The sequence below is a fragment of the Lepisosteus oculatus genome, chromosome 4 (assembly GCF_040954835.1).
Source record: "Lepisosteus oculatus isolate fLepOcu1 chromosome 4, fLepOcu1.hap2, whole genome shotgun sequence".
Taxonomy (NCBI): domain Eukaryota; kingdom Metazoa; phylum Chordata; class Actinopteri; order Semionotiformes; family Lepisosteidae; genus Lepisosteus; species Lepisosteus oculatus.
The window spans coordinates 17648627-17667603 of NC_090699.1; the positions used below are offsets into that span (position 1 = coordinate 17648627).

Sequence of the window (18977 nt, forward strand, 5' to 3'; positions counted from 1 at the left end):
GACGGTTGGAGGAACATGAAGTACTCAGCATACTCACAGCTGCTGAAAATGTCAATCCGGAGTACTGTGCAGTTCACCAGTGAGAAGCAGACTCACCAGGGAAAGCCATGGAAATTAAGAGAGAGTGCAGACACCAGAAGCCCGTTGTTACACAAAGTGTAGCGGATGTCTGGAACAAGCTGATTCTAACAGCTCTTTAAAGGGAAGTCCGGATGAGATCATCGGACCAATTAGCTACCAGTATCCAGGTAACCAGGACGGGATAAATGGTCTCTTTTTGTTTGTGTCTGGTCTTGTTTTCTTATACATGATATATTGAAATCCTCTCATCACAAATAGTAATAGTAATAGCAAGTCTATGATCTACTAGTTAAGCAATTGAACTCTTCAAGCCTCTACGAGCATGGGGTAGAATGAGAATGTTCCAGTTGTGAGTACGTGCTTGGAGAACTGGTCATCCTCTTCGAAGGAAATGGCTGGTTAACTCTGGGCATGAGTGCCCAGTGACACTGCCAGTCAAGCCTCAGGAATGTGTGGCACTTCAGGTTCTTCAGCAAATGCAAATGAGCCTCTGAGAATGTGAAGTGGATTTTTATAATAAGGACACGGGCCATTCAGGTCCCCTGCGTTAGATAAAGTAAACACGTGAAGAGAGACAGGAAATTACAGAGAGTTTACCTTGTTTCCAACTTGTAGACCGTTTGATTGATACCCTAGCGTTAATGACTAATTAGTTAAATCAGTTAATTGAGTACCATTTGTTAAGATAAATGACAACAGATGGAGGAATAATATATTAATTTAAATAGGTTATACTACATATAAATAAGATCAACAAACAAAATTGGTTAAGCTTTATTAATTAGTACTATAGTTGAAGAAGAAGGGTCCCAGTATTTATATATCCACTGTAAATCTGCTTATTTTATAATGCCACTCCATAACAGTCTCAGAAATACATCAGTGATGTTTGACACCTCCTTTCTAATTAGTCATTATTGCGGTTGTTGTGACGGTGATGCTAAATAATCTTTATACTATTCGTGATAGTGATTTACGTCTTCTTTTGCCAGACAGGAAGAAGGAAACAGGTTAGGCAAAGTATCCGCTATGCCCGACGCCCAGGGTTGCCAAATCTGTGTCTTATCACAGCCTCGCTGAAAGAGGAAACCAGGTGCCCAATGGGCACGGGCTGTGCTGACGTGCCCAGGAGGGTGAGCTTCCAGGACGCAGTGCACAGCTCCGGTATCCTGAAAACGCACCTTATAACAGAAGGATCTCTGGACGGGATAATGTGTCCTAAAACAGTCCTCAAACTGTCGCACTGGAACAGCACTGCACAGCGCAAAGTCCAAATCAAAGTCTCGTGGATGCTCTCCAAGCCTTGTTTCCTTAAACCCATAAAAGTCCCATTTATTCACACCCCTGCGGGACAAAGGCGGTCAACTCATTCAGCCTGGAAAAAAGTGCCTTTCTAATAAAGTGAGCGAGACTGCGGCTGACTGTGGAAGTGAGGTTAGTTTCAGCTCAGGGTTTTGCAATGGCTGTCTGCTCTTTCACATCTTCAGTAACTGTGTCTTTTTCTCTCGGGGTCTGAGACGCATCCGTGGTAGACAGTGCTTCGTAAACATGCACGTGTGTCAAAGTCATTTGTATTCCAATCAATTGATCAATCAGCCAGTCAATCGATTATTTCATTTGGTGTAGTGCCCATCACAACCCAGCGTGCTTCATACTGTAGATTTCTGTAGCAGCTGACTTCTTGCATTGCACAGTTTACTCCTCTTTCCCCTTTGTAATTAATTTTCTTTTTCAAGAACTTTATTGACGCCTGTAGGAAAACGATGGGTGGCTACAATCTCTTTTTAGATCTTCTTTTCACAGATCTCTTTAGTAAAAGCTTATGGTTCCCAATGGCACATGCTGAGCGTTACAAGACAGCATCACGATGATCGTAAATTTCATTGGGAATTACATCTTAGAACGATGGCTTTAATACATTTGATCAGCATTATCATATTAGTCTGGTATGCAGCACGGAGAATCTTGTTCAAAATGCTTTCCGTAAGTATTGTTGCTAATGTTTCACCGGCTTTGCCAAACCAAGAGTCACCAGATGCGCTACCATAGAAATCAGAGGGCAGATAGTGACACAGCTCATCCAGATGGTGCTACAGTGCAGCTGCACCAGAAATTCCTGTTTTTAAAGATCACCCGGAGATACACTGAAAATGACGTCTCTCATCTGCCCCACTGGAATAATGTTCTTATGAAATCTGAGGTCTGAGGTCAAAAAGCCTTAAAACCGTGGATAAGCAGCAACTTTAGTGACCAAAATTGGCTGAAAAAAATTCCTAGCAGAGCAGTGTAACAACTTTGAAGCAAATCTGGGGGACTCTGAAATTGTATCCTCTTGTATGGTGCTGTATTTTTGTGTAGTTTTCAATCTCTGAGGTCTTTGCCTTAACAAGTGATAACACACATCCCTTCGCATTTACTCAGCCACATCAAAGGCTTATAAACTGGTTGCTTTTCTAAACACTAATACCATTTTCTATGAGGTGCTCTTCCCTCTGGCTAGGTTCTTCTTTGTAAAGACCTGTCTCTCCGTGGCTAAAATCTTTTCATTCCTGTGTTGGGTCCAGTGTGATCCTGCGATATAAATCTTTCCCTGAAGCTGGTCTGTCTGGAAGAAAATTGCCTCAATCTGAACTGAGCTGTAGGCTATGAATGGCCAGGCAGACTTGTGTGTTTTATAGAGTCATTCATCTCTGCAGCCCATTCATCCACAGAAGCTAGAACACCTGTACACCCCAGTCCCATGAAGTCAGGATCTACATAAAGATCAAGGTGCCAAATGAAAAATCTGGATTTTTAAAAAAATATAAATAATTTAGCTTGGGTAAGAGTTATTGCTTGTAATAGAAAACATCTATGGGTGAATAAAATGAAGTATTGATGATTGAGCATTTTGAAAACAGCAACACTTAAGAGGTTTCCTACTGAAAGAGACTCCTCAGAATTTAACAGAGGATACAGATTGTGTGCCGGATATGTGACAAAATGAAAAATTAAAGCCACATGTACAGCTGTTTCAGTGTTAGTGTGGGATGAAGAAAAATAATTAGTAACTGCAGAGTCATTAACGACCTCTTGGGCAGAGAGGCTGCACAGTTGCTTGAACTAAAGCTGCATTTTGAACCTGCATAAAGGCAGAGAGAAACCAGATTCATTTAATACTTCTATGGTTTCTGATCATGATGAAACAATTAGGACTAAGAACTGGGATAATTTCATCCCAACTGGGATGGCTGGTTTCCTTGATGATGATGAGTGATGAAAGCATTCTCCCACCTCACACCTCACTTTGAGGAGTCATTAAGTGTGTAGCCCATGTTATGGACATGACAAAATATTTTTGGAAATCAACATTTTGTACTCTTCTGAATTTTTACATAAGACAGTCCTGCTGACTGATTCGCTTCATGAGACGGTGAAACAAACCGAAAATAGATATCGACGTAAACAAAACAGTCAAAAGTAATCAATTTGGTTATAAAATGGTAATTACTAATTATCATGATAATTCTTCCAGTTACTCGTAGACAGAAAGACAGATACAGTAGGTAGGTCGTCTTGAGGTGCTAATTTTTTCTAATGTCTGTTTTACTTTCCAAAGAAACATCTCGGGTGAAATTATACAGCATAAAAGACTGTTTATGCTTAGAGTATTAATTAACCATTTATAATGACAAACAATGCAAACACAAAGGGAGTGTGGAGAGAGGCAGCTGAACCCTCCCCACCTCCGTCCCACCTTCAAAGGAGACCATTTTGGGAAGTCTTTCTTCCCACATTATTTCTGCAGAAGGCAGGAGGCGTTAGCATGAGTCACCGTGGCAGGTCTCTGTCTCAGCTCAGCTGCCTGCAGCCTGCACGTGTCACTCTGGATGTGTCAATCTGCAGCTGGCCCTCCCCCTGGCCACTCACATCTCTGTTATATAAGGCATCTCTTCCACAGCAGCACGACAAAGAAGCCCAGGGCGCAAATCCCAGTGAGGGGCCACTCCGCTCGCAGTGCTTCATTCCGGCAGACACTGACCCGCACCGTTCAGTGAGACAGGTAAGACGGATTCTATTCTAGTGTTGAGGAAAGGATGTACTGTAGGTTCACAGGACCGATTAACAGTACCAACAGCAATATGATAGGATGAAGCAGCACTTATCTGGGGCCACATACATTTTGGTCTGATGACTTCTCCGTAGAGAAAAGCTTTAACAATGTTCTGGGGTGAATTCTGCTCCCTTTCGATTATTTACCACCAAGACTGTGGTTGCAACTTTCCTCGTCTCGGTCCTCCAGTTATCACTGATCGTTCACATCTCATGAGTGCTCTGGGTTCCAGCACCAGATGTCCCCTGGAAAAGAGCATTAGCCTGTACACTGGCTTCAGAGTCTTTCAAGGAAGCACAGACGCGATTACAGTGCTGCTTTGTCCTCACGGCGTGTGAGGACAAGCCCATGTGCCTCTTTCGGTTTTTATTTGGCATATCAAATGCAGAATGAACATCGGCAAACTGTGGTACAAATGCAATATGGACTCATAGAAAAAGGTACATTTGCAAAATGACCATTGTGTGATAATGTAGGGGTCTCTCTGGCTAAGATAAATGACAGGTTATAGTCCTGTGTCCGTAATGGGATCTTCACAGTTCAGTGATAGAAATCATGGTTGCACATGTCAGTGGAGTAATGTATATAATGCAGTGGCGAGTCAGCATGCTGGCTTCTCAGCCCCACAAGTAATCCATTACTCTCCGGACTGAGGCGACTGCCTTCCTCGTGCAGTGCAAGCATAGCAATTTAGAAGTAAATGCCTATTTCAGCCAGCGTTCCTGCACACTTAAAAACAGGTGACTGCTTCTGTGGTGTTGAACTTGACAAACCATATTTTTCTACCACTCAGACCTGGACGTCAGCTCTTTTGGGGGAGTTTAATTACTCACGTTCTGCAGCAGAGCTGCCCTGAGCTCAGACATGGGAAGGGCTTCAAAGCACATCATCTCATCTATGAATACCTATTTCTGTGTGTAGGTTCAGAGGTAAAAAGAAATATCTGTTTCATTGCCAGATGCTGAAGGCTCTTCACTGCACAGCAATGATTTTACAGGTTTGAAGTTAAACTTCTGCCACTGTGTTGGTTATATTGATTCTTAAATGCAAAGGCTATGAAACCACACTGCAAATAGTGCGGTCAAGCATAGCAGTGACCAGAATAGCACAGCAACACTGTGCTAAACCACACAGAGATGATTGTGAAAAGAATGAAAAGGTACAGACTTAGAGACGTACATGAGCTTTCACTTGGGAACCTCAATCTGACTGGGTAGAAATAAATGGATAGGTCTGGTGATTTCATCAGCAATGAGCAGTAATCTTCAGTGGGGCACAGCACACTCCATTACTGCAGAATAACACACAGGGACACAGCACACTCCATTACCGCAGAATAACACACAGGGGCACAGTACACTCTATTACTGCAGAATAACACACAGGGGCACAGTACACTCCATTACCGCAGAATAACACACAGGGGCACAGTACACTCCATTACTGCAGAATGAAAAGAATAGAACTATACTGCGGATTCTGCCTCGAATTTCTGAAAGGTAAATATTTCTTTACATTGATGCCAGAGGTGATACAAGCCAGCAAGTGTATGGGGATGTCCCACACCAATATTTAGGTGATTCATGGTGTCTGTGTCTGTCTGTTGGTATTTTACGGGTCTCATCTTTAATCTAGAGTCTGTTCTGGGCACCTTAGCGCTAATCAGTTTGTCACCCCTTCACATAAAATGTTTTTAAGTTTTATGAGATCTTGGCTTAAGCAGCCGACAAGATTTAAGACAACTGGCTTAGATTTCCATGCACGCTTTGTCCAGCAACAAAGACTGCCCACGTCTGGCTAAGGACTACAGAATGCTGTCTGTGTATTAATTACAGCTGGAGGTGCCAGTGGGTGTCTATGTTGTCATCTTAAAAGTCACTCACTTGCAGGGTCTTGTCACTGAAGCTGGGTGTCATAACACACCAGATAAACACATATTTCTTTGCATTCCCGATTACTGACACACTTTAGTTTCTTAACAGCTTTTCTTCCTTCGCTTTTATCACTTGTGTATTGGCGCATATGTTAATGTTTCAGATGAGATACTGATGCAATCCAGGGGGAAATTCTTCTTTTGTAAAATGTTGTAATGAAGTCTAGCTGTTGTTTCCCAGCTGCAAGACCAAATGATGCAATAACATTTTTGTTTTGTTGAAACACAAGCTTTGGACCTAAAGCAATTAAAGCAGTTTCCTGCTCCGACTTCTCAGCCCATGTAGCAGCATCTTTGCACTTCAGTAGTAGGTGCTATTTACAATCATACCATCCTGGCCAACATTTCATGGTGAAATGTTGACTTCAACAATAAATAAATGAATAGATGAAACATTGAAATATATTTATTGGTATGTTTGCCTTCTACCTGTTAGGAACACATGAACACGAGAAAGGCTACAAACACTAGGAAACCATCCAGCCATCTGACCCATTTTCCAGCCATCTTGTAGCTAGTACTTAACTGATCCAAGCACCTCATCCAGCTGTTTCAAGACTTTCCATTTCAACAACATGCCTGAGTGGCTTATTTCATACTGTACTCTCACAGGCCTCGGGGTTCAAGAAGTGCCTGCTGTGCTTGGTTTTAAACAAATTAAACAAAGCTTTTGCTTGTGTCCTCTGGTTTGTGTTTCACTGTTTATTCTGGGGAGCTCCACTGGGGATTATGGGATTTTAATACAGTACTTGGATCAGGTATTAGCCTTCTTTGTTTCAGAAAAATAGGGTTCAGTTTTCAGCTGTCAGTGTGGGACATCCCCACATGCCCTTGAGCCTCAGAATGTGTCTGGTTTCTTTTCTCAGGAGTGATTCTAAAGTAGCAGAATCTTGTTTCATCACTTTGTGACCAAGGGTGTACAAAATATTCCAAATGAGTTCTTGGCTTGTGTTCTGTTCTCAGAAGCTAGGTGTCTAAACCCTACTCATTTCGAAGAGCAAGGCTGTCTCTAACTTGCGTGAAAATCTGTTCATTTAAAAAACAAATCAAGCCACTTCAGGCTAGAATGCCTCAGGCTTTGTCTGACACCCACATTCACTGAACCCCTGTTATTCTGGAAGCTGTACAAGCTTAGCTGGAACATTTCTTTAGTGTTCAAGTCTGAACATGAAGAATTACATGAGTCTTAAGCACATCAGCAATATTAAACAGACTTCATCTAACCCAGATGGGACTATTGCTTTTTGCTGCATGCATTGTGCCCATTGTGCCTCAAAATACATTTGCTAAAACCTGGTATTTTCTGTTTTTCTATAATGAAAATAACTGTTTGTTATGACATTTACACAAGCTGTTTTTTTCGCTTGCTAACCTCAGGAGACTTTTTAAACACATCTAGCTTTACCATAGTATCAATCATAGTTTGAAAGAGATCAAGCCTCTGGGAATATGAATAGAATTAGAAGCCTTGACAACAAACCGAATATTGAAATCTCTGAAGAGCTGAGGATGATAAAGACTGAGGAACTGTGTTGCCTCTCATTACAAAAAATGAGCTGACGTTCATTCTTTTGCACTTTTTCCAAAAAAGGAAGAAAACAACAACCTTTGGAAAAGATGAGGTTCCTGACTCTCTTAGCTGCTCTTGGGGCCCTGATCCTCTGCAGTGAAGCTGTAAGTAGAAAAGAGGAAGCACTGTTTCTCATGGTTTGTGCTGATGTCAAGACACTTTGAATGATAATTGAAGGTTCCTCTTTGGGAATTTGCTAAATTGACTGACGTTTTTTCTCAGGCATTAAATGCCACTTCTCTGCTCCTTAAATATCTTAACGAAAGACAACTCTTCCCTATAGCGTTTTCCAAAGTGAACTAGAAACAATCTCTTGCCTTGATATATGATTTTAAAAATAACATAAAAACTCAGCATAGCTTGAGTGAATCTATTGACAAAAGTCACATGCCAGACAGCAACTGAAAGAAAAGAGAAGAAATGCAGAAATTGCTTCATGTCTCCCAAGTTCATTACAGGACAGCATTAATCATCTCCCAGAACAGAGACCCAGGCCTATATGAACACTGCGTGCTAAGGTTCTGCTGACACAGGGTATTTTAATTTCAGTCTCCTATGTGTCTTTTCAACTCGAGTTTTGTCAGCAACAAAAACTAAATACAAACTCATACAAATTAAGATGTTTTAAGTGGGGCTAAAACCCAGAATGAAAGCTGAGGATAAAACTGAGAAACTGGTGGCACCATACCACCCAGGGTAAATAAGGAGCCTAATAGTACATCAGAAATGAAAGCTCATGGCAACAGCCAGCACTGTTCTTTGAAGGTTTTAATTTTGCAGGAGGTGATGAAGGCCGTGAAGGTTTTGCTGAGCAGAACACCTTTGTTTCACTTTCTTTCAGGCCCTATTGAGGGAAACAGCACAAGACATATATTCAGGGGAGGAAACAGGTAAATCAGCTCATTTAATTTCACATACAGAACAATTTCACTCAGGTAGAATAACTGAAATCCTACATGCAGAGCTGCGCATGCTGCTGCATGATCAATGAAAAAAAAACACATTCTGAAGTGTCACTTCACTAACTTCGCCTTATTCAATGAGTTGCAAGTTGATCAGCCTTTAATTAACCTGAAGCAGCCTAGATTTTTACTGTTTTCAAAAAGGCAGATTTATGTAGTGTAATTAGTTAATTTTAGGTTTTGCTTCATTGCTACAAGATCACATGTTACTGCAGTGTTTGCATGTAACTATATTTCCACCTGCAACAAAATTTCACATTATGTAAAATGGAAGCACTTAAAACGAAGATAATTTACTCTGAATCCTTAGGCACTGAGCTGCAGTTTTTAATAAGCTGTATCTTGGACTTTTTTTTAGGTGCTATTTGTTTGAATGGAGGCATTTCCAGCGCATACCAGTACAGCAACAAACACTTCGTCTGCCACTGTCCCAGGGACTTCAGTGGGAAAAACTGTGAAATAGGTACAAGTCTTTAGGCCCTTTCTGCCCCTTTATTTCCCTGATTCTCTACTCATTTCCTGCTGTTTATAATTCTTCCTCTCCTCTGTCTGGGACACCTGGTCATTCTGCTAGCTGTTTGATATGCTACCCACACTGTGTGTTAAATACAAGACACTGTCTTTCAAGAAGTAATATTTAATTCAACAACATTTCTCCCAGCTTTCCATTCATCCATTATGGAAGAGCTGGAGCTTATACCGGGTACAAGGCAGGATATACAGTACTTTCAATAGGACATTAGTCCATCGCACACACTCACACAAGAGCAGCCACATTTTCTCAGAAGCCAGTTAACTTACCAGTATGTCTTTGGGCTGTGGGAGGAAACCCGGAGTACCCAGAGGAAACCCACATGAACAGGGGGAGAACATGCAAACTCCATACAGACAGCATCCCAGGAACTGAACCCAGCACCTCTGTACCGCGAGGCAGCAATGCTAACCACTCCTACACTGTGCTGCCCTTCCTAGCTTTCCTCAAATGTCTAATTTCCTTCTTCTTGCCCAGAAACCTCAGCAAAGTGCTACAACGGAAATGGACAGAACTACCGAGGCACTGTTTCAAAGTCTCAGACTGGAAAGGACTGTCTGGAGTGGGATTATGAATCACTTGAAATTCTCTACCAGGCAGATGCATTAACCCTGGGACTTGGGAATCACAACTACTGCAGGTAATTAAGGAGAACAGCTCCTCATACACCCAGCGGCCATACTCACCACAGACAGAATGGTAAACATATCTCGGAACAGGACAAGATATCGTAAAAGTATCTCTGCGTGATATGTAGAGATACACATAACTTCAATTTTGTACATTCCTGGACCATCAGAACGCACATAGTTTAAACAAATATTCTCTCACTGTTTGAGTGTGATTTGACCTCATTATTTTCCACTCAAGAGCAGCATGATCATCAATCTTGTCCTTTAAAAAAGAGCAGTCTCCTGCTTTCTAGAAACATGTCGTTAATTAAAAGGCATTTAATCCACAACTGCACAGCAAAAGAAAAGAGAAACAGGACAATGGCTTTTGGTTGTCTAGAAATACCAGATCTTACATTTCCTTTATGTACTCCATTTCATATTTCTAGACCATTCTTGACAGATGCAAGGGCATCGGCTTCAACTACATGGCTGGGTCGCTTGTTCCAGACCCCCACAAACCATAGTGATGTGCCTCATAATTACTATGCTGTCCTGTGGTTCATCTTTCACCTTAAATTCAGAAGATGTCCATTGGGTTAACTTTGTCAGTGTCTTTGAGGAGTTTGAATATGTGAATGTGGGGTTCTGGTATAGCTTATTACCAAATTCACACTCTTGAAACCTGTTGACTAACACAGCAGATATGCTGACAGGATTTTGATGCTGTTTTGACGGGGAACTACTTCCACTCATGATCAAGAGGTTTGCCTAAAATAGGCCAACAATATCTCTGAAAGTCCACCACAATATTCTTGCTCAAGATTCCTCTACATCCTCTTTTTGTGTCACACTGGTAATGCGTTTTCGCATTAAAGGAGAAACATATGCACATACATACATGCTATATTTATTCAAGGTGCAATTATCTCATTAACATTTTTAGAACAGAGATTGCTCAGCGTGACCCTGTTTTTTTTGGGAAAGTGATGTTGAACACGAAGCTGTCGAACGTTGTGAATCAGTTCCAGAAGATACGTGTCTGGTGTGTTCAGTGTGCTGATGATTAACTCTTGTTTCACGGGACCTGCAGGAATCCCAATGGGGACAGGAAACCCTGGTGCCATGTCAGACAAGGCTTCAAGATCGTCCGGGAGTATTGCCAGATTCAGCCCTGTGCCTCAAAACTGAGTAAGCAGATATGGGTGGGACGATTTTTTCACTACTGTACATACACTGTAGAACAGGCATGTCTGACGTTCAGAAGCCTCTCTCTGCCTTTCAAGAATTCACTCATGCCAGAGGACAAGGGCTCGAGCTGTTAATCTGAGAGAGGCAGGGGGTGAAGTAAACTGATGTGGGTGAAACAGTTGTAAACATTATTTAGTCATAGGTGCCACGATGGGATACTAACAAAAGGAGGACATTTGCTGTGGTTTGTTGGCTCGGAATGCCTTTGCTGTGCTACTTCGCATTCATTCAGAAAAAAACATAGAGGGTCTTAGCGATGCACGCCAGCTACACTTCAAAATAAGATGACTTCATTGGCAATATACAAATATTGAGATTATAAAGTTAAATGGAAACTTTTCAGAAGATGGATACACCCTGTGCATAAACAACAGAGAATTACCGAGTGAATTGCACACAGTTTCCGACTAGTTTTCACATGTGCAGTAGGAAATCCTGATCAAGAGGTTTGCCTAAAATAGGCCAACAGTATCTCTGAAAGTCCACCACCTCTGAAAGTTGACCCCTCTTTGTGAAATTGCTCCGGCAGCGGCCACATGCGGCAAGCGGGAGCAGAAGCTGTTCAAGATCGTTGGGGGGAAAGTGACGGCCATCGAATCCCAGCCCTGGACCGGCGCCATCTTCCAGCGCTCCAGGACATCCGAGTTCTTCACGTGCGGAGGCAGCCTGATCGCCTCCTGCTGGCTGGTGACGGCTGCACACTGCTTCCCTAACGGGTAAAGTCCTGCTCAGCTCAGACGTCGCTGCCCTGCGAGAAACAGGGAGGCGGTGGTGTAGAAGAGCAGTCGGGGCTCTGCTCCCCAGCTGGGAGGCAGTGGTTTCAGGTCTTGTCGGGGCACCAGTGGTGTACCCTTGGGCGAGGCGCTGCACTCCAAGTGCGTTGTAGAAACATGTCACCCTGCAATTCACAACTGGCAGCACTGAAGCTCAGCAGGTGTGAGGCTGGTCAGTACCTGGATGGGAGACCTCCTGGGAAAGCTAGGGTTGTAGCTGGAACAGGTGTTAGTATGGCCAACAGGGGGTGCTCACCCTGTGGTCTGTGTGGGACCTAACGCCCCCAGTATAGTGATGGGGACACTATACTGTAAAAGAGAGCCATCTTTTGGATGAGATGTAAAACTGACTCTGTGTCCCGACTCTCTATGGTCATTAAAAATCCCAGGCAGTTCTCAAAAAAAGCATCCTGGTCAAATTCCCCATTGGCCTTTACCAATCATGGCCTCCTAATAATCCCCATCTATGAACTATCACTCTGTTCTCCTCCGTGGTAAGAGGACTGGCGCATTATGGCTGCTGTCACATCATCCAAGTGGGGCTGCACATTAGTGGTGGTGGAGGGGAGTCCCCTATAGCCTTAAAATGTTTTGAGTGGAATGTCCAGAAAAGCGCTATAAGTGTAAGCAATTATTATTATTATCATCATCATCATCATCATCTTCATGTCAGACCCACCCCTTTATAAAGACAAGTTTGTTTCATAATTGTACGACTGGAGAGAGTCTTGTGATGACAGAGAGGAACGGTCTTTCTTTTTCTCTTTCAGTGCCAGTACGGACCCGAATCGTTACTCCATCTTCTTGGGAAAGGGTGCCATCAACGAAACCGATTCGAGAAAAGAGCAGAAGTTCCAGGTGGAAAAGATCATCATTCACCCTGCGTTTGATGACAGTCAAGGGAACTACAACAACGACATAGGTATATCCCACTAGATGTCACGTGTATTCTGCCCCCTTGTGCTATGTATTTTTACACTTGGCTTTGGCTGAAACGTTCCAATTGAGAGGTCTCTTCAGCTCAGCGAGAGAACGGGGGCCAGCTCTTTACGTTTCTTCGAGAGTCCTTGCAGCTGAGAAGATGAGGATCTGAGGAAAACAACTTTTCTGACCCTCCCCTGGAAACTGCCGAGAGTCTGCCCACACACCGCAGCACATCCCCAGCTCGCCTGCGTGTCTTGACAGCCGTGCCGCTGGCTGACCACAGCAGCCTCAGACGCTGGCAACCGCTCAGGCTGTCTGGGGCTGCGGGGCCTCACAGTGGGCCGTGTGGGGCTGAACGAACTGGAAGCGGGACAGCACCACAGCTCGCATCGGATTTAACGAGCCCCGCGTGGGCCTGTTTTACTGTGGAAGAAAAGGGTTTCACTCGTGTTTGTCTCCTGTGTGTCTTCCTCCCCAGCCCTGGTGAAAATGAGGTCACGATCTGGGCAGTGTGCGGTGGAGTCCAGGGCAGTGAAGACGGTCTGTCTCCCTCCGCAGAACAGAATGCTCCCAGCTGGGTCGACCTGTGAAATAGTGGGCTATGGCAGGGAGAGAGAAAGTAAGCTGGCTCACCCTGGTGCACAACATCTCGGCAACCCACACCCGTATCCATTCAAAACACAGTCCCTTTATCCCCCATAATGGGGGGAGAAATAGGGCTGATATCACGGATCAACCTGGAAGGTTTTTCGTTTAAAAAAAAAAACGTGGAAAAAAAGCAGCGAACCATTGTGGCCAACACACAGCAGGCTCACACAGGAAGGCTGCCCCTGAGGTGTAGTGACTTCACTTCTCCCTCAGCACAGCGCTCTGCTTTTCTTCCAACCAGAGGATACAGCCACACGCCTCACACAAGTCCCTCCGCTAAAGAGCGCTTTCAGTTTCTTCTCAACACTTGCTCTTCCTCAGCAGTTAGGAAACACACCGCCACTTCCGGTTCTTCAGGGGCTCCTTCTTGCTGGCAGGACAGAGTCAGAGCGATTCCCTGCTCACAGTGAGTGTGTGGTGCTTGCAGGTCTGTGGTACTATTCCAATTACCTGAGAGAGGCCAGAGTGCAGCTGCTCCCTCAGTCGGTCTGCAGCAGCGAGCAGTACTACGGGACCATGCTGACGGGAAACATGTTCTGTGCCGCCGGTTCTGACTGGACCGTGGACTCCTGTAAGGTAAGCGGGATACTCGGTATTGCGAAAGCCGTGCTCGTTTTTCCGCCTCCCACCCATTTCAGTGCCGTCTTCCAAATAGCAGCAGTTAACCGTTCTTAAATCTTGACATGCACTGTGACAAACTTACTGGGAGTTTCATAAAAACGCGTTAAGTGCGTAAGGGGATTTAGACTGCGGGCGTCTCTGGTCGGCTGTTCTCAGATTTCGAGGACAGGGAGCATGACGAGAGTGCCTGTCTCCGGGCCGGTCATTCAAAATCCGAACCCCACTGACATGAACAGAAGTTAGTAAGCTTCCTCAGGATGTGTGAAGGGAAGCAGGGTGCTCTGTTTCTAAATGCGCAGGACTCCCCTCTGATTTGCTCCTATGTGTGTGTGTGCCGCAGGGCGACTCGGGAGGACCCCTGGTGTGTGAGGTGGATCATCGGATGTACCTGTTCGGAATTGTGAGCTGGGGAGAAGGCTGTGCCAGAAAGTACCGGCCAGGTGTCTACACAAAGGTGACGAACTACAACCAGTGGATCGCGGAACAAACGGGCATGCAGGCGATGGCTGCAGGAGCAGTGTACCCGCAGAAGTGAAGTCCTCTCCTGTCTTCGGCTCCTTTACGAAGACCCACCTAAGCAAAGCCTATGAACACACGTCAGTGTGACGTTGCAACACTGCCGGCTGACCCCGCATGACGGAATCGGTACTCTGCACCCCTGCAGAGCTCCAGAGGAGCAGAGTGCTGAAAAGGATTATACTGCTCCAGTTAAAACGGTGGGGTGGGAGGGGACGATACTGAAAATATGATACTTTTATACTAAAAGGTCATTGCTTTTCTGAAAGAAAGAAAAAGGTTTTAAACTTTGAGCTTTGCTTTTTAGGGTTTTTAGAAAATTGCACTTGTGGAGCAGTACAGTACCGTGAAAATAAAGGAATCTTAAATCGGTATTTAACTTCATTAAAAGTTCAATACCGCATATGTCAGAGGGAAGCCTTTTGTTTGATTAGGCCCTGAGTGCAAACGGACACGAGTCAGCATTGGAACAGCTGCATATTGAAATGCTATTTCAATACTGAATATGAAATCCCATGCAATGCAGTGACGCGGACAGCCCTGCTGTCTTGAGTCTGCTGCTGGAAAGACATTGATTTTATCCCATCAGAGGAAAGTTACTGCTGGACAGGAAATTCTGATCAAGGCAACATCTAAAAAAAAAACTTGGTGGAAGATGTGATGAAAAAGTTGTTATATTTATACATGTATAACGCGCATAAACATAAAAGTACAATGTACTTTGCATACTGAAATAAATATTTAATTATATTTAACATTGATGCACATAGTGGAATACACGTGGTTCTCTTTCCTGTAACGCATGAATATGTCAAAACCACATCAGTTCCTGCGTTCGTTGTTATTATTATTATAGTTTTATAGTGTGACACCTGTTTATATTTATTTTTGTGACTCAATATTTCTGTGTTCATTAAGAGGAATCCTAAGCCTAAAGACTGTGTTCTGCTACGGTGTATTAGAAGTTTTTAATTAGAAAACATGTTTTTTTTTTTCCCTGACCCTGAGTACATTCACTCCTCCTCATTCTCAGAGTTTATTGTATTTTCTGTTTTTGTATTCATCATTCCAAATATATTCTTGAAGTTTTGGAACTGGCGTGAGTGTGGTAAAAAAAACAGAGGAGCTGTGAAATTGAGAAAACAGGTGGTTGGTGCTGGGTATAGCTTTAGATCAAGCACATCTATAAAAGCAGGCTTTGAGAGATCTCTTCTGTAATATGTTAAGAGATTTTGTACCTTATTAGATTTTTTTCACAATTATTTCAGGCCATTTAATTCTGCAACTGAAGTTTGTACTTTCTCAAGTCGAAGCTTTCTAAAGTCTTTTTTTCCAGTAGGTTTTTATTTTTATTTTTTAATTAAATTGGGCTGGAACCAGAATGGTTTTTATTTCTTTCAGATTGTAACTCTAATTTTGTACTTTTATCATGTATATTTGCTGTTTTATTAATCATTTCAAGACACAATAAACTATGTTTCAAGTTGTTAAAACTTGGTTTATATACTTGTCTGAAAACACGCTCCCACTTCATTACTTTTTATTGTCTTGCCTAGTTACTTAATGATCATGCAACAGTTTTAAGCGCATGTGACAATTCAGGTCATCCTTGGAGATGCAGAGATTACACAAAACTGTGACATAGATTTCTACCAAATGCACATAAGGAAAGAGATGTCTGATATTCACAGGCCATTAACAGAACTCTTCCAGCGGTGTGTTGAAACAGACAATATCCAATGACTGGAAACTCGTTAATGTAGGACCCATTCATGACCAGGGAGACAAAACTGAACCAAGTAATTATAGAACAGTACCTCTTATTAATACTACTGCATGCAAGACTGAAGAAAGAATAATTAGGTCTAAACTAGAGAATGACACTGCATGACAGCACAATTCTTAAGAATAGTTAGCATGGATTGAGAAAAAAGGTTTTATGGGTTTTACTATCTAACTTGTCAAGGGTCTTTTCATCAAACACAGCAGTAATGGATACAAAGTGTATGACATGGTGTCTTTTGATATCAATAAGGCTTTTAGGTTCCTCACGGAAAAATATTTCCCAAAGTCTAGGCACTAGGCATTCAATGTAAAATCTGTACTTAGAGAACTGGTTAATGGAAAGGCAACAGCATAGGGAAAATGGTGAAATGGGGAAGTAGAGGAGTACTGTGGGGATCTGTGAGGGTACTCCTGCTGTTCGTAACATATATACATATAACTTACCTAGATCCTGATATAAGATCATAATAATACACTAGATAAATTAACAGGTAATACCAAATTAGTTAGAAGCAAAAAGTAGAAGCGACCCCAAAAAATTCAAGAAGACTAAGACCTAAGTCAAGCCCATGTGAATGTAGCACAGGCGACAATTAACATAGACCAGTGCCGGATGTTGTGTGTAAATAGTAGAAACATAAACTACAGTACAAATCTAAAATGGAAAACACCAAGGTTGATTAATTACTAATTAACTGGTAAATGCTGCCGCTTCCATCCCAAGCAACAATTAAGGTGAAGTACCTTACTCAAGGGTACAACAGCACTGCCGCCCCTGGGATTCAAAACCCACAAGAAATTCAGAACAACTGCTCACTGAGGCCCAAACCTTATCATGCCAAACAGGAAGGTACAAAATGGCCGCATTCAGTAGCCGTCAGAGGGGACTTCCACCACAACAGAAAGATGAGTAATTACAGTGGGACCGGCATGAGTTCCTGGGAAGGACAGTAATAGAAGCACAAATTAAATTAACTTAAAATGCAGTGCATTTCTTGGAACAAAATAAAACCCCTGTAGATCTGGATTGCTCTCGCTACCATTCCACGGTACATTATTGCTTTAAAAACAACCTTTGTTCACTAAATCTTAATTTAAAATGTCATAAATGCGAACCCACACATTTTTTATCGTGTGTTTTATGTTAATCTTTCAGATTAAGCAGCTGTCAACAAGCCATGAGTCTCGGTTATTGAACTCTTCCATGGACAGTAGAAGAACAAGCTACTCCAGGTGTATTCTGCAGGATGTTCAAGTGTAAACAGCAGTATTTTCCCAGCCAAGCTCACCGCTGGTTTCCATGAACAACAAGGTCTCTTGTGTAACTAATGGACAACCCCAACACTCTTCGCTGGGTAATTCCACACTTTGCTGAGAGGTTAGGGGTTTACTCACTCACATGCGTTTTTCCTATAAAAACACAAGTGTTGATCCTCTTCTGCTAGCTAAAGCATCCGCCAGTTTTCACGTATTATCTCGACTCAACACTACTGAAATTCCGAACACCGGTCTCTCCGGCAGCCTGCAACATCATCTGTGGGGAACGGCGGAGTGGAAAGAGTTTGCGGATCTTTTAATCCACCCGGGTTTTTCAGGGATTAGCGGAACGCCCCCAGAGAGGAACAGCTGCAGCTCCGCTTCCTTGCTGCTCTGCCGGGAAAGTGTGAGGAAGGGTCAGGCGTGAGCTGTTGCAGGGGTGGGCTCTGCTGCGTGTGCCGTGGTGACCAGCCGCAATTGGGAAGGTGGGAGTCTCTGCCATTCCCTTTCCAGGGATACTCCGTGAGTCATTCCTGGAGAAACCCCGGCTCCCTCAGCAATGGGAGTACCAGCTGACGTAGGTCCGGGCCCCTGCCCACAGGCTGCACCGTGTTCATCTGCTCCAGCCCGGCTGATGCAGACATACACAGAGCAGCAGCTATCATTTCACACTGAGCTGGTTAAGCTGGATAATTACATGACGAGCAGCCAGATGGACTGAGTCATTATTCGTCATCGAGTGCCCACCGGTTCCAGGGCCTTTTCCAGATAAGCAAAGCCCCACGCTGGAGAGTTCGGAGGTCTACGGTGAATGACAGGGAAAGAGATGAAAAGTAACATGAAACGAGCCAATACGGAGTTAATGAAAAAGGCACAAAGGCCCATGGAATTTTGTCCTCCATTCCAGCTGGCTACCATTCCTGTGGGAGCTGCAGACGCAGACCCAGGACAGTAACCAGCTATCAAGCAAGGCTGTATTTAAGGGCTGTGCTCGCTCCTTGCATCAGAACACACCTTCAATAGACACAGGCCTGAGAATCAGCCCGTTTACGTTGTCTCAGGGCTTCCCAGAGCCGCAAGCACCCCACAGTGGCAGCAATGTCAGGTAGCAAGGCTGAGCCGAGGGAAGCAGGACTCACAGGCAGCGATCCCAAGCCTTTTCGTGGCCAATACAGAGATCTCTTGGGCTTCTTTGCAGACGTGTTCGAGTTCTGTGGCCACCAAGAAAGATGGTGAAACTGCCTTCCGGGATTTCAGTTTTCTTAGAAACATATGAATGTTCATACGGGTGAAGCTCTGTAGCGTGAGAGGATGATCTTGCTTGTTTCGGAATTTACTAGCCATGCGAATTGAACATTTCGTCCAGCTGGTTCTTAAAGCTGCCCAGAGTTTGTGTCACGAAGCGTTTTTCAGGCCCCTG

At 43.5% G+C, this 18977-nt stretch overlaps 1 protein-coding gene across 1 annotated transcript; it reads left to right on the top strand.

The window, feature by feature from the left end:
* The first annotated feature begins 4025 nt into the window (after nt 1-4025).
* Nucleotides 4026-16008, top strand: plaua (plasminogen activator, urokinase a). The gene is made up of 11 exons (XM_069188868.1): nt 4026-4123; nt 7699-7781; nt 8519-8567; nt 8998-9102; nt 9649-9805; nt 10870-10973; nt 11563-11749; nt 12577-12728; nt 13209-13349; nt 13806-13954; nt 14340-16008. The coding sequence occupies exons 2-11, from the start codon at nt 7725-7727 to the stop codon at nt 14532-14534; spliced, it is 1296 nt and encodes a 431-aa protein (XP_069044969.1). The 5' UTR covers nt 4026-4123; nt 7699-7724; the 3' UTR covers nt 14535-16008.
* The last annotated feature ends 2969 nt before the right edge of the window (nt 16009-18977 follow it).